General features: G+C 41.8%; 1 protein-coding gene across 1 annotated transcript in view; it reads right to left on the bottom strand.

The window, feature by feature from the left end:
• The window catches only part of LOC138948044 (multiple epidermal growth factor-like domains protein 6), a 77,451-nt gene that overhangs the window by 17,828 nt on the left and 43,144 nt on the right, over nt 1–16,479 (bottom strand). The window contains exon 7 of the mRNA XM_070319572.1: nt 3,245–3,361. Coding sequence (XP_070175673.1) covers nt 3,245–3,361 — 117 coding nt within the window. The remainder of the gene's footprint in view (nt 1–3,244; nt 3,362–16,479) is intronic.

The raw sequence follows: 16,479 nt of genomic DNA, 5'->3' as shown, positions 1-16,479 counted from the left end.
AACATGGCTTACCTATATGTTTTTGGATTCAGGAAATGATACAAAATAAATGAAATCATTTTTGGATCGATTACTCAAATTTTAATTGTAATCATAATTTTGCCTACTTCATATTTTCATTGATTGTAAGTACATTTTTAGATACAACATGGCATATGTACATATTTTTGGATTCAGGAAATAATAAACAATAAGATGAAATCATATTTGGATCGATTACTAAAATATTAATTTTAATTACAATTTTGGGATTTTTATGACCAAACTTATTAATTGATTGTAAAGTTTCATAGCTAAAATGCAATCCCATAGTCCGGAGTGAGTCGAACATTAGTTGACTAAAATTTCAACCAATTTGATCGAAAAATGAGGGCGTGACAGTGCCGCCTCAACTTTCACAAAATCCGGATATGACGTCATCAATGATATTTATCAAACAGGTGGCGTAAGGCGAAATTACTACATTTAGTCAAGCTGTCCAACTCACAGAATGAAACTGAACGCACTGCATTGTTTTACCAAGACAATACAGCTACCTCAATCCCCGCGAGTAGGAAATCGCTCACTTTTCACGTGCAAAACACAGTGAAATTGACAAACCAGAATACCTCGGTAGCGTATTGCACTAAGCAGGAAAGCTCGCTTTTTTGTATTCTTGTTCACTTTCTGAGCTTGTTTTGAATAAAAGCATATCATATCTATGTTTTTTGGAATCAGGAGATGATAAAGAATTAGATAACATCTTTTTTGGATCGATTTCTGACATTTTAATCGTAGTACTAATGAATATATTTTCGTTAATTGTGATAACATTTAAGAGTAAACATGACATGTATATATTTTTAGATTCAGAGTTTGATGAAATATACAATGCAATCAATTTTAAATCTATTTACGAAAATTCGATTTAAATGACAATTTTCATGAGCAAACTCATTAACTGTTTTTGTAGCCTCTAAGCTGAAATGCAATACCAAAGTCCGGCCTTCGTCGAAGATTGTTTGACCAAAATTTCAATCAATTTGCTTAAAAATGAAGGCGTGACAGTTCCGCCTCAACTTTCACAAAAAGCCGGATATGACGTCATCGAAGACATTTATTTATTTTGTGTTTTACGTCGTTTTCAACCACGAAGGTTATATCGCGACGAGGGAAAGGGGGGAGATGGGATAGGGGGAAGGGGGGGAGATGGGATAGAGCCACTTGTTAAGTGTTTCTTGTTCACAAAAGCACTAATCAAAAAATTGCTCCAGGGGCTTGCAACGTAGTACAATATATGACCTTACTGGGAGAATGCAAGTTTCCAGTACAAAGGACTAAACATTTCTTACATACTGCTTGACTAAAATCTTTACAAACATTGACTATATTCTATACAAGAACCACTTAACAAGGGTAAAAGGAGAAACAGAATCCGTTAGTCGCCTCATACGACATGCGGGGTGCAGAGAAATAAGGATGTGGAAAAGAAGACTTTTGGTAAGTGAAATAAAGGTGATGGATCCAGTCAGGTAGAAATAAGACAACAAGAAAAGAATTGGAAAACTGCAGGGAATAGTGGGGAGAGTTTTCTTGGAAGGAAATATAGGTGAAAGGACTGGTAAGGCAGAAATAAGACAAAAGAAGAGAAGAAACAGAACCGTTAGTCGCCTCTTACGACATGCTGGGTAGCATCGGGTAAATTCTTTCTAGTCCCAACCAATATGGGACTCCCCCTAACCCGCGGGGGGTATCGAAGACATTTATCGAAACAAAGAAAACAAGAAGGGCAAAGCCCATACGACTCACATGCTTGACCTTGACCTTTACATGCCCTTGACCTTCAGGGTCAAGGTCAAATAACTAAACCTAGCAATGACATCATACACTAAGAACTGCTTTACACATTTTTCCTACCAAAATACATGTGACCTTGACCCAAGGTCAAGGTCATCCAAGGTCATGCAACACAAAGCTGTTAATTCAAGACATAGGAAGTACAATGGTACATGGTGCTTATTGGCTCTTTCTACCATGAGATATGGTCACTTTTAGTGGTTCACTACCTTATTTTGGTCACATTTCATAAGGGTCAAAGTGACCTTGACCATGATCATATGTGACCAAATGTGTCTCATGATGAAAGCATAACATGTGCCCCACATAATTTTTAAGTTTGAAACAGTTATCTTCCATAGTTCAGGGTCAAGGTCACTTCAAAATATGTATACAATCCAACTTTGAAGAGCTCCTGTGACCTTGACCTTGAAGCAAGGTAAACCAAACTGGTATCAAAAGATGGGGCTTACTTTGCCCTATATATCATATATAGGTGAGGTATTGAATCTCAAAAACTTCAGAGAAAATGTGAAAAATGTGAAAAATAGCTGTTTTTTAGACAACATTTATGGCCCCTGCGACCTTGACCTTGAAGCAAGGTCAAGATGCTATGTATGTTTTTTGGGGCCTTGTCATCATACACCATCTTGCCAAATTTGGTACTGATAGACTGAATAGTGTCCAAGAAATATCCAACGTTAAAGTTTTTCGGACGGCCGGACGGACGGACGGACGGACGGACGGACGGACGGACGGACGGACGGACGACCCGGGTGAGTACATAGACTCACTTTTGCTTCGCATGTGAGTCAAAAAAGGGTCTGAGGAATATCTTAGCCAGGAACTCTCATGTGAAGTTTCATGAAGATCAGTCTAGTAGTTTTCTCTGAATCGCTCTACAAATACACACACACGCACACGCACACCCACACACATACACCACGACCCTAATCGATTTCCCGTCTGTGTTAAAACATTTAGTCAAAACTTGACTAGATGTTAAAAAGAAAAAAAAAAAGAAAAAAAAATGGTACATACCCAAGAACTCTCATGTGAAGTTTCAGAACGTTTGTCTTGGAATCGTTCTACACACACACACACACCACACCACAATGTGTTGTCCTCAGATTGTGACACTACCCAACAATGTGAATGACGTCAGTCTATACTATGCCAAGAACAACGACATTTTATTTCAACCTACTTTGCAGACTTGATTGTGTGCACATGATGACGACGACGACGACGATAATGACGATGACGATAATGACGACGCCGATGACGATAATGACGACGACGACGATAATGATGTGGATGACGATGATGGTGGTGATGATGACGACGACGATAATGATGATGATGATGGTGATGATGATGATGATGATGATGACGATGATGATGATGATGGGTTAACATATGTACATACCACAAAGAACGCCTTGTATATTGGAGAATTCTCTGGCACAGGAGCAGTAAGAGCTTTGGCACTTAGCCCCAGCCGAGCACTCTTCCCTGTTTTTACACACATGGGCTTTACCATACTCTGCACACAACACGTCACACACATTACGTCACACTGTTCCGTGTTGTTACACACACTGGCTTTACCATAACCTGCATACAACACGTCACACATTACGTCACACTGTTCCGTGTCGTAATACACATGGGCTTTACCCTACTCTGCACACAACACGCTACAAGCTATACGTCACACTGTTCCGTGTCGTTACACACATGGGCTTTACCCTACCCTGCACACACGATGTCACAAGCAATACTCACACTCTCCTGTGTTGTTACACACATGGGCTTTATCATACCCTGCACACACCACGACACACACATTTTGTCACAGTGTTCCGTGTTGTTACACACATGGGCTTTATCATACCCTGCACACACCACGACACACACATTTTGTCACAGTGTTCCGTGTCGTTACACACATAGGCTTTATCATACCCTGCACACACCACGACACACACATTTTGTCACAGTGTTCCGTGTCGTTACACACATGGGCTTTATCATACCCTGCACACACCACGACACACACATTTTGTCACAGTGTTCCGTGTCGTTACACACATAGGCTTTATCATACCCTGCACACACCACGACACACACATTTTGTCACAGTGTTCCGTGTCGTTACACACATAGGCTTTATCATACCCTGCACACACCACGACACACACATTTTGTCACAGTGTTCCGTGTTGTTACACCCATGGGCTTTATCATACCCTGCACACACCACGACACACACATTTTGTCACAGTGTTCCGTGTTGTTACACACATAGGCTTGCACACAATACCCACAATCAATAGGTCACGTACATAACGTCACACTGTTCTGTGACGTCACACTAGTATCCGTTACTGTACACTGCACACACAAACATTTCGTCACGCACATTACGTCACACTGTTCTGTGACGTTACGCTGTTGTGCGTTACTTAACCCTGCTCACAACACTTCACACACACGTCATATCTGCTAACCAGGTGATTAAAATGAAAATTATCCTGTGAAAACCATTATGACTTATGGACACACACAAAAATATAATTTATGTGGAGAAAGGCGATACAGATTTGTGCCATATCAAAAGTAAAGCTTCGTTTCATCCACAATCCGAATCGGGTTTAGTAGCGATCCGAATCGGGTTTAGTAGGAAAGACCCAAAAGGCAATGCTCACTTCCGCCCTCAACTTTAGACAACAACCACAACGCTTTGACTCAGCTTTCATCATTATTGGTTTTCCTGCGTCTTCATCGCCGGTCTTCAAGTGTTGAGTATCCATATTACGGTTGCGAAGTGTTTGTTGTATGAACTGTGAATTCTGTGCACATGGTTCTTGTCAGATTTGGCTAGAGTTCGGAAAACAAATCTCGATCCTTTGTTCTCCTGTGAGAAGCCATCTCTGACCGAAACTGAAAAATGACCGCGTCCCCACGCTACCAAGTTCAGAATCAAAATTGGGCGAAAGTAATGATTTTGGGGCACTCGTTTGCTCGACGATTTGGAGATTTTATCCGGAGTGACAGCGAGTTGTCGGCAAATCTGGGTCTAGGGACCTGTCAAGTCGAAGTTTTCGGAAGAGGGGGTTGAAAAGTCAGAGACTTGGCAGGTTATGTAGGTCAAACGCTATTTTCTGCAGGAACTTCGGAGTTGATAGTATTGATGATTGGTGACAACGATGTTGCCGGCGATCGCTCTCCGGATGAGATTTCATCACACATCCTGGCCTGTGTAGCGTTGATACAGAGTGCTAGGGTGGGTGTTGCCAACGTTATTGTGTGCCAACTTATGCCTCGTTTTCAATCGCACAGGTATCGCTACGACCCATCGTACAATGCTGCTGCCATGGAGATCAACGACCTTCTTCGTCAGGGTGTCGTAGGCTCTCCTAGAGTTTTGTTTTGGGAGCATGAATTTGCATGTTTTCCCCAGGAGAGCAACAGCAGGTACCAGAGTTCGCAGAGGTTTTTTTTCTTGATGATGGCGTGCACTTGTCAACAACAGGACAGGTCAGGCTGTACAAGTCCCTTCGTCGTGCAGTTACTCACAGTCGTTTGTTCTTGTGATTTTGAGTGTGTCACGGTGGGAGGGTATTGATTGGCATGCCAAATCACAAGTAGTCGTCAAGTAATGTTAAGGGGTTGTACATATTCCAAACATTGGTTTTGGGGATGTACTTTACTCCATGTCTGTTGACATTTCAGAGAATCAGGAATTAATATTCCTTGTGGTTTTTCTGGTTGTCAAGGGAGTTTGTTTGTTTTGTGCCTTAAGAGAATCCAAACATTGGTTTTGGTGGATGTACTTTTGGCTTTGGACTGGGTGGCCGAGTGGTAACGCACTTGCGCTCGGAAGCGAGAGGTTGCGAGTTCGACCCTGGGTCAGGGCGTTAGCAATTTTCTCCCCCCCCTTTCCTAACCTAGGTGGTGGACTCAAGTGCTAGTCTTTCGGATGAGACGAAAAACCGAGGTCCCTTCGTGTACACTACATTGGGGTGTGCACGTTAAAGATCCCACGATTGACAAAAGGGTCTTTCCTGGCAAAATTGTATAGGCATAGATAAAAATGTCCACCAAAATACCCGTGTGACTTGGAATAATTATAGGCCGGGAAATAGGATATGCGCCGAAATGGCTGCGATCTGCTGGCGGATGTGAATGCGTGATGTATTCTGTAAAAAAATTCCATCTCACACGGCATAAATAAATCCCTGCGCCTTGAATATGTGCGCGATATAAATTGCATTAAAAAAAATTTAAAAAAATCCCTGCGCTTAGAACTGTACCCACGGAATACGCGCGATATAAGCCTCATATTGATTTTGATTTTATACCGCCCTATGAGTCCAAACTTTGGTTTTGGTTGATTTACTCTGGGCCATAGGGGAGTTTGTTTGTTTTGTGCCAATCCAAACAGTGGTTTTGGTGGATGTACTTTTGGCTTTTATACCGCCCTATGAGTCCAAACTTTGGTTTTGGTTGATTTACTCTGGGCCATATATTGTGAAATGCGGGGAGGTTGTTTTGTGCCTTAAGAGAATCCAAACATTGGTTTTGGTGGATTTACTTTTGGCTTTTATATCGCCTTATGAGTCCAAACTTTGGTTTTGGTTGATTTACTCTGGGCCATATATTGTGAAATGCAGAGAATCAGGAATTAATAATTTTTGGGTGGTAATGATGATCAAGGGTTAAGTCGTCCTTTAAATTTTAGCAGCAATTTTATAATGTCGGGGAACGTCCTGAGTGCTATGTATGTACTATGGTGTGTAAGGGTCTCCGAGCATTGATTAATTGCGTGAAATGTTTTCCAGGGATCTACTGACTCAATATTAAACATTTCCTTGTTGCGGGAAATTGGTCCAGGTTGGAGCTGTGGCTTCCTGTACCTGATGGTGAGCGGCGTTGGCAAACATAATATCTTTGTTTTCACGACCGTTTCAGAGAGGAGCCCAAGATGCCAGTACCTGGCTGGTGGTTGAAATTATGCGACGAATGAAACAATGTTCACATATCCTGTTTTTTATGCACAGGAATATGCCTCCCAGGAGAGCAGCGTCTCGGCGTGTAGCCGAGGTGACCAGAGCAGCTGGGGGTCGGTCGGCTGCCAGGACACAGACTTCCGCAGACACCCCTGCCGTGCCATCCACAACAGGGGCGGAAGAGGGCGGCTTGGCGGCAGTACTCGCCGAACTGCGCCGGCTTGGCGAGCGACAAGAGCGACAAGAGGCGTCTCAAGCTAACACCCAAGCGGCCTTAGCATCCCTGCAGCAGGAAAACCGGCGCCTTCGGGAGGCTGCCTTGGGGACCCAAGCGGCTCCTGTCACGGGTACGCGGCCGTGTTCTCCATGGCTGGACACAAACAGCCCCACCAGCTCAACGATTAACCTGGTTCGCAGTATAACAGGTGAGCAAGCCTCCGATGTGGTGCCGGTCGATTTGTTCGTTGAGGACAAAATAAAAAACCGAATCTGGGCCAATGAAGTCAATGACATAGCCATATTGGTCAAGGGCGAGGAGCCGGGCTCTTTTGACATAACGGTGTCCAAGTCCGCTGAAGGGTCAAGTCTACAGATCCGGGACACCCCGAACAAACCGGCTCACACGCTACCATTGTGACTTATGGACACACACAACAAGGGAATTTATGCAACAGATCATGACCGAACATGATTTATACTATTTCTCTGTCGTCTGCTCCTGAAGCAGATGATTTTGTTTTGGAGCAACCCGTATGACACGGGATGGGGTAAAACAGAGGATGATGGGTAAATTCTAAATACATCCCACACTAATCCTGACTGCAAACAGTGACAGCCGAAATATTTGATGAGCTTTGGAGGAGTAGAAAAGCGACAATAATCGCGGCGAGTATCATTGTTTTTTAAGCTTTTCTGTTTTGATATCGTACCGCTATCATGGGCTTTCAATTGAAGTTAAAAACGTCGTGAAAGTGGTAGTTATAGTGTGCAAAAGCTTCGTGTACTACTCTGCAAGTGCAACAGGTCTGACCTACTTTGGAAGCGTGGGTATTGGTTCTTTCTGTCAAGATGGTTGAACGTGCTACAGTTTTGTTTGTCGGACACTCGCATGCACGAAGGCTCTGGGAATTCGTTCAGCGTGGTGGGGGAACGGAAGGCTCTGGGAATTCGTTCAGCGTGGTGGGGGAACGGAAGGCTCTGGGAATTCGTTCAGCGTGGTGGGGGAACGGAAGGCGTGTCTGCGAGAATTGGCGTGTTTGGAATTCGCTACCATGTGAGATAAAGGGATCAAGCACGATTAAACACTTCAAAGCGCAGCTTCGCAAATATCTGTTGTCACGAACAGTTACATATTAAAACTGTTTCTAGCAAGAATGCATTGCTATCACTAACCTCTATATATTTTGTTGATGTTGATAATGATGTCGACGATGATCATGATGATGATGAGGTTGTTGTTGTGTGTGTGTGTGCGTGCGTGTGTGTGTGTGTGTGTGTGTGTGTGTGTGTGTGTGTGTGTGTGTGTGTCTGCGTGTGTATGTGTATGCGTATATATCTGTGTGTGTGTGCGCGCATATGTGTGAGTGTGTGTGTGTGTGTGTGTGTGTGTGTGTGTGTGTGTGTGAGTGTGTGAGTGTGTGTGTTGTATTGAGTGCGAACGTGATTGCAGGCATGCGGCGCGCGTGTGTGTGCGAGTCGACTTTTCTTTTCCTTTGTATTATATTGACATACATGTACATTTCAATGTTCTATCATGCATTATGTATTCGTATAGGTAATGTTGTAATTAGTAATACTGTATGATTGCGATTGACAATTGTCCTTTTATTGTCTTTATTGTTATGTCTTAGTTTAGCTGGGACAGATTGTAAGACTAGGCGTGAGCCTAAAATCTCCATCCTTGAGTAATAAAGTTCGTTCGTTCGTTCGTTCGTTCAATTTCAATGTTGAGCGAGCCTCGGTGCATTTTCATGGCGTGGGTGGGGCACGAGTCAAGGATTTGACAAGCCCCGCCTTTGTTCGGAAAGTGCGCCGGGTGAAGCCAGACACTCTTGTTGTCATGATTGGCGACAACGATCGTGTGCATTAATGCGATGTGGAAGAGCTGTCGTCAAACATAGTGGCGTCGGCCTCCTATTTCCACCGTGCGCTGGGCGTTCCCCGAGTTTGTGTGACACAACTATTACCTAGATGTACGAACGACCGATCATGCGTACTGTATGACAGGAAGGCTTTTCTCGCCAATGCAGAGATGAAAACCCTGATCAAAGACATAGATTATATGCATTTTGTACATGAAAACCCAATGCGTTTCGCTACATTGTCCAGGTATTACAGGGATGGCGTGCACTTGACTGATGAGGGCTACTACAAAATGTACAAAGTTTTCCGATCTGTTGTCATTCGAGCTGTTGCAGCTCTGAGTGCAGAATGATTTATTTGTGAAAACCGATCCTCAGGGACGTGCAGATGAACTGGCAATGCAAGGCAGTCGTAGTGGGAGGTTTGTGGTGAATGGGCCATGGTATATGTGTTGAAATGCTTTCTTTTATTGATGACTGTTACAGACATTGACTGAATGAGACACAGTTGTGTTAATTAGTTGAGAGTGCCAGTAACTAAGCCCTTAGATACACCAGTGATTAGTACACGGTTGAGAGCGCGTATCTGCCCTTAGATACACCAGTACAATATAATAATAGAGTTGAGAGGGCTGCTATGACGGAGTGCAGTATATCATCCCAACCAGACCTGTGCACAGACTGGTTTCTCTAAACATTACGAAGTGGTCTCCAGTCTGTTCCACAAGGGACATGACTGGGACTTCTATGAGAGAAGTTGTAGAACCATGCTAGAAAAGGGGCTTGTGAAGTGGGGGGGCAAGAATTTTGACCTGGCTTTTGAAGCCAAACAAAGGGAAGGGCAACATGGGGGGCAACAAAAAACAGGGAAAATCCGGATCAGCAGAACCGTCTTCGGTCCCCAAGGGCCATTGCACTTTTTTTCCCATAAATTTGGATCCTGCAAATTCGGTGACAATTGTCGCTTTTCCCATGCCTGCGTGAATTACGCTGGGCTTGCCCTGAAAACCAGTCCTTTCGCGGTCACAAGTCCGACCGATACCGACAAATTAACAACCGGCCCACTTCCACCGCAGGCCCCAAACAACAGTAAATATTTTTTCCCACATGCCGACAGGGATCCTGCGCCATTCTCACCCCTACCATCCGACCTGAAGTCATAGACACTGCACAGATGCTGATTGGCAAGGCGTTAAGTGCCTCATCCAGTAGTCTGTACCGAAGAGCTTGGCAGCTTTTCAAGCTTTTCATAACTGAAAGTAATATCCTTTGGGAATTTCCAGTAAGCGAGCAAACTGTCCTGCTTTTCATTGCATATCTCTATCAAAAAGGCTACGCGCCTGCGACAACTTCTTCCATGATTTCTGCGTTGAGTTATGTGCACAAGTTATCTAGTGTGTCTGATCCGACTTCATCTTACATAGTCTGTAAGTCGATGAAAACAGCACATAAACTTAAACCCGCAAACGACAGTCGTCTTCATATTACTGAAGAGATCCTAGAACAGCTGGTGAAAACCAGTAGACAAGCTTTTCAAAATATTTATCTCACATATCTTTACCCATCAATGTTTTTGTTAGCTTTTCATGCTTTCCTACGGGTCGGGGAAATAACAGAATCAGATCACACACTTGCTTTCTCCGATGTGACCTTAACGGATGACTCTATTCTTATTTCCTTCAGATCTGCTTAGCACTCAGCTGGTAAGCATCAAGAATCTGTTGTAACCACAGTGGCTAATCCACTCATAAGCCCCGTACAAGCTCTAACAGAACACATAGTGAAAAGAGGGCGCAGGCCCGGCCCGCTCTTCATGCTTAATGGTCTGTCATTACTAAGGAGGGATTTTGTTACGACAATAAAAGCAATGTTGAACATTGCCGGAATTCCAGCTGACCGATTTAATTCACACAGTTTTAGAATAGGAGCAGATACATCGAGCGCAGCAAAAGGCGCCTCAGATGCGCAGATTCGCAAGCGGGGACGGTGGCCAGCGGATGCTTTCAAAAGGTATATTCGCTTACCTTAAAGGCACAGTGCAGCTCACAGCCTTCGTTTTGCGTTTTTGTTGCAGCTGAGTGTATTTACAGTTCAAAAATCCTCCTATGGTAGTAAAACAAACCCAAAACTACCCAACGACGACATCTGTGAAGCTCGACAGTTTCTTGTTCACGCGAGTGCATAAATTAACCTAGTTATTACGTGGTGTTTGGTCGGAGTTCGATTCAACTGAGTGATTCCGGCCTCCTTTCTGTTTTACACAAACTCATGATGACGTCTGACATAGTTTGCTAGTGACGTGTCTTTTTTTGCATGATGTGGTGATCTACCTGATCTAAATTTAGATCCAAAAATAGGTCAAGACCAGCCGGGTCCGAGTACGAAATTAATTCGTAAACAAATCGCAGTTCTTGACTCTTTGGGTGCAAGTCAATGAAACTTGGTAGTTCTTCTAACGGATAGCTGCCTGAGGTATGACTAAAAGCCCCAGGGGCTCCGTGCACCTGGATTTGACAAGTTCAGTACCTTTAAACAGTTCAGGGAGTAAACTGCAGACAATATTGCTGGTCATAGGTTTAGGTAAGCATTCAGTCAATCACAAAAAGTCCTCATCCAGGAGGTTGGCCTGGGTTTGGACCTATGTCGAGGAAGCTGAGTCCAAAAAAGTACATACATAATTCAGTCAACAGGGGAAGTTCTTATCCAGGAGGTTGACCTGGGTAGGGACCTACGTTGAAGATTGAAGTTGATAGATAAACCAGGTTACAGAGGGCAGGAGGCTGGCAAGCATGGAGGTTGGCCATACACTGTCAGCCTCGGTTAACGTAGGTAATAATAGCAAGTCGTTCAGGTATAACTTTTCGCATAATAACCAAAGTAGGGAGGTTGACCCTGCTTAGCTGCTGTGCACGGGATCTGGTGTGGGGTTGCTGTGTAATCTCTTTTAAGTTGTATTAGAGATACCACAGTTGTGGCGGTCAACGCCCACACTGGTCATATTTTGTACATATCAAGAACGGTTTTATTCATGTGATGTTATTATGTCATTATCTAGGCAGCATGAATGACTGAGGGTGATTTGATTATGTCATTATCTAGTCAGCATGAATGACTGATTCTTTTATGAATACATGAGAGAGTGTTAAAATGTGAAGATTTGTGTTTGTGGTCACCTGCTTGACCACGTGAAATGTTGTTTATTTGATGATAAGTTTTGTTGGTGGTCCCGCTTGAATGTGAGAGTAAGTTGTACAATGTTACTGTGTGTGTGTGTGTGTGTGTGTGTGTGTGTGTTTGGTAACCCTTGTACAGCGGGACCACCGTAATTTGTCATGTATATATATTTTCATCCACTCTGGCGCTTTATTAAATAAAGTGCCCATTTCAATCTCAACTTTGGTCTGGTCTTAGTGTGTTGCATACATGATTTTATGTGAGCTTATGAACATAAACATGTTCTCGAATGCTGAAGAAGTTGAAGCCTTCTCATACTTCTGGCGTGACTCTCCTTCGTCATTTCCCACAGAAGACTCCCTCCCTTCCTATCCCCCCACCCCAACCATGCTACCCATGCGAAGCTTCTTCCCTTTGAAGACCCCCATCCCCCGATTAGACCTTGTGCCCTTTCAAGACCAAGATTTCTTACATTTTCTATTCATAAACTCTGAAAGTTTACCCCCATTTTAAGACTCCTTTTTATAGACATGATTTTCTCAGATATTTTTTTGTTAGGTCTTAAAATGACTATTCCACTGTTTATTTCACCCCCCTCCCCCCAAAACAAATGTTGTTCCAGCTTTATACAATATTGTAATTCAATCGAGTTGGCGTTTTAATGAAACAGATCCTGTGATTGGTCAGAATGCCCCAACTCATTAAAAATTACCGGTCATTAATTGTCGATAACCACTCGCTAAAAAAGCCATTAACAACCTGCTGGCGAGGAGCATTGATGGGTGCGTCTCAGAAACTGATCCTTTTGTGTGTGCCATAATCAAATTAGCCCACAATTGAAATATACTGAATTTTAAATCATGATATTGGTATTTTTGAGAAGTAAAATGAATAAAGAAATAGTACAAACAAAACTGAGTATTTTGCATGATTATTATGAAGGTTGTTTTGCGAAAGAAATGATTGGATGCGTGAAAAATGGAGGTCTGATCTGTGACATGAACCATCAACTAGTTTTGCACTTCACTACAAGAATCGTTTAGAATGTCCAAGGACTGCTATTCTTGTTATGTGTGTTTGGTTTAAGTGTACTTGACAGTTGAAATGTTATTTTGTCCACATAATTGCTTTTTTAAACGAAATTAATCGCTTGAAAGTTTGCTATCACTGTCGTAACATAGGTTTCCACACGCGTGCAACAGCAACAAGTCCTAAATTTGAACTTTAGAATGTGCATATTCATCTTCAACACGATCTTGACATGAAAGGGCATAGAAAATCGCTAAGCTAAATGTTATTTAAGTTGTCATCTTCCGAGGGTAGCCTACCACAGCGACCCGACATCCCTCCCTGGAGCGTCTGTAAAATCGACAAGTCTGGCAGCGGAACGAAATTCAGATGTGCGGATGGAGCAGTGAATGCAGGGACGGGGCGGCGTGAAAAGCACACCGGAACGAGGAACAGGTGTAAGGACAAAAAACAAAAAAACCAACAAATGTTATTTAAGTATTATTTTCTCAAAATTGCATCTGCAAACTAAGTTGAAAGTTGCGCAATATGACATGCTTCTTTAAAATTCAGTTACGATGGTGAACGGTTTTGCAAATAATGTTCAGAGTTTTGAAGAAAGATTAGAACTATTTTGCGCGTAGTGACTTAGAGGTGCGGGTGACTACGCATGCGCAGTTACAGAGAGAAATAGTTCAGCTTCCAGCAGCGAAGAAAGATTTCGAGAATGTTTCCGAAGTCTGTGATTTTGTTACGACAGTGATCAACACCCAAGGTTCTTGAGAAAAGGTGAGTTTTTGCTGCTATGATATTCTATGAAGTGAAAAATTAGGCTAAACATTTGTTAATAATAGTTTTTCTTTCGATTTCACCTAGTCAAAACTTGACTAAATGTTTTAACATAGAGGGGGAATCGAAACGAGGGTCGTGGTGTATGTGTGTGTGTGTGTCTGTCTGTCTGTGCGTGTGTGTGTGTAGAGCGATTCAGACTAAACTACTTGACCGATCTTTATGAAATTTGACATGAGAGTTCCTGGGTATGATATCCCCGGACGTTTTTTTCTTTTTTTCGACAAATACTTTTGATGACGTCATATCCGGCTTTTTGTAAAAGTTGAGGCGGCACTGTCACACCCTCATTTTTCAATTAAATTGATTGACATTTTTGTAAAGCAATTTTCGACGAAGGCCGGACTTCGGTATTGCATTTCAGCTCGGTGGCTTTAAAATTAATTAATGACTTTGGCCATTACAAATTGTAATAATATTTTTTTTTTTATATAAAACGATCCAAATTTACGTTCATCTTATTTTACATCATTTCCTGATTCCAAAAACATATAAATATGTTATATTTGGATTAAAAACAAGCTCTGAAAAATAAAAAAAAATAAAAATTATGATCAAAATTAAATTTCCGAAATCGATTTAAAGGAACGGTAAGTGTCAATGTTTTCTTTAATTGTAAAAGTTGTATGTTCAATGGAATGGTAAGTCTGAACAAAATAATTACTTTATTTTGTTTTTAGCCAGTGAATGTGGATGCATCAAAATCTTGATAGACATTAAACAAATTCATGTTAGTGAAACTAGTACACATATTGCATCAATCTTTGGTTGAAATCGCAGGTACTTGCATGTTTCAGATGCAAGAGATTCGACCTGATGAACTGGTGGTAACGTTCCTTCGAAGGAAACCGGAGGGGAACTACGGTACTATTGCTTTCCAGGGATCGATGATATTTCCTTAGTCCCTACATCTGATGCAACCATGATTCGTGACCCCACCTTCAATGCCAGGGGGCATTTATTTCTTTTGAAATAAATTAATTAACTGCAAGTGGCAACTGTTCTATATGTAACCAATGCCTTTGGTTTATTGTCTTAACAATTGAATGAACCACTTTTGAACATTTGCATTCTTCATGTCAAACCTTATAATACATGTCTGGTTGTTCGTTTCCGAGTTACGTCGGTGATGAACTTTTCATTAATGTTTCTCTTTTTGGGGCAAAGTTTGCTTGATTTTGTCCAGCTTTTTTTCTTTCTGTTCCTGTTTTATTAGTGTTTGGCATTTTACCTAAGAAGAATCTGGTTGCAAAATCAGCTTCATCTAGTAAAGTTTGTGGGAAAAAGCATAACCGTTTCTTTGCTACAAAAGGGATGTTTTCATGTTACATCGGTGACCATTTTGCATTCTTTTGGGATAACTTTCTAACATTTTGTTTTAGAGCAACAAATCTTTGTATATATGCTATTGTGAAGGTTAAATGTCAATAAGACTGAATGAATGCCATGTATCAACATGTTCTGATCAGGATATCATTAATTAATTTTCATTTTTGTATTGAAATTTTGACGAATGCATGGCACTTTGAAAAAAAACATTATTTTGTTGTTTGCATGTAGTCATTTCATATTGAACTCTATAATGGCTTGTGATTCAACAATAATAACTGAATAAAAGTAGTTTTCAGCCTTATAAATGCAGTTTTTTTGTCTTTTATTGTTTCCATGTTACACGGGTGATTTTGCACACATGGTCCAAATAATGCTCAATATATGGCAAACTAAAGGCAATGTTATATTTTTTCTTGTTTAAACTGAAAAGGTACACCCTGAGAAGTGTGTAAATAGTATTATCAAAGTTTTCTGGGAAGATTTTACTTTTGGTGATAATGTCACAAACAGAGGACGAGATTCTGAGACGCACCCTGATACAACCTCAACTAGTCTCGGTTAGCTTCGAGGGTCATTTTACAAGTAGGAAATATGAAGGCCAACGAAATACCGAGACCATAAGGTATGCGAAGTGATGACGCCGAATACGTGACGTAAGTTGATGCATTAATTCTTTCGGACTACGTCAGTCAATTCCAAAGATCGCTTTTGTGATTAAAAGAATTTGTTTTGAGTTTGCTGTCCAGAAACCCGTTAAAAAAGAAGGGAAAATGTGTGTGAAAGAAAACAAAACAGGAGCAGAGTGATACGATAGGAATACAGAGACATATTTCTTGGGACTTGACCCTTGCAGGTAGGTGGACGGAAAGTAGTGTGTGAACAGAACAGAACCAATTCTGTCTGTTTACCATCGCATAAAAGCAGGAAAGACATCGTCGTCAGATTGAATTACAATAACATTAACATGCTTCCATTTGAAACTTCTCGGTCTTCATCGTGGATTGACGCCCTCCCAGAGTCTAATTGAAGCCCTCCGTCGGGCTTCAATTAGCTTTTGTCGGGCGTTAAGCCCCGATGAAGACCTCGAAGTTTCAAATGGAAGCATGGTAATGTGTAATTGTAATTCAATCAAGTTTGCGTTTTAATGAAACAGATCCTGTGATTGGTCAGAATGCCCCAACTCATTAAAAATTACCGGTCAATAA

This window comes from Littorina saxatilis, linkage group LG15 (genome assembly GCF_037325665.1).
Source record: "Littorina saxatilis isolate snail1 linkage group LG15, US_GU_Lsax_2.0, whole genome shotgun sequence".
In the NCBI taxonomy this organism is placed as follows: Eukaryota; Metazoa; Mollusca; class Gastropoda; order Littorinimorpha; family Littorinidae; genus Littorina; species Littorina saxatilis.
Note: the sequence above shows the minus strand (reverse complement) of the source record. Positions and strands in the feature narration are given on the sequence as shown.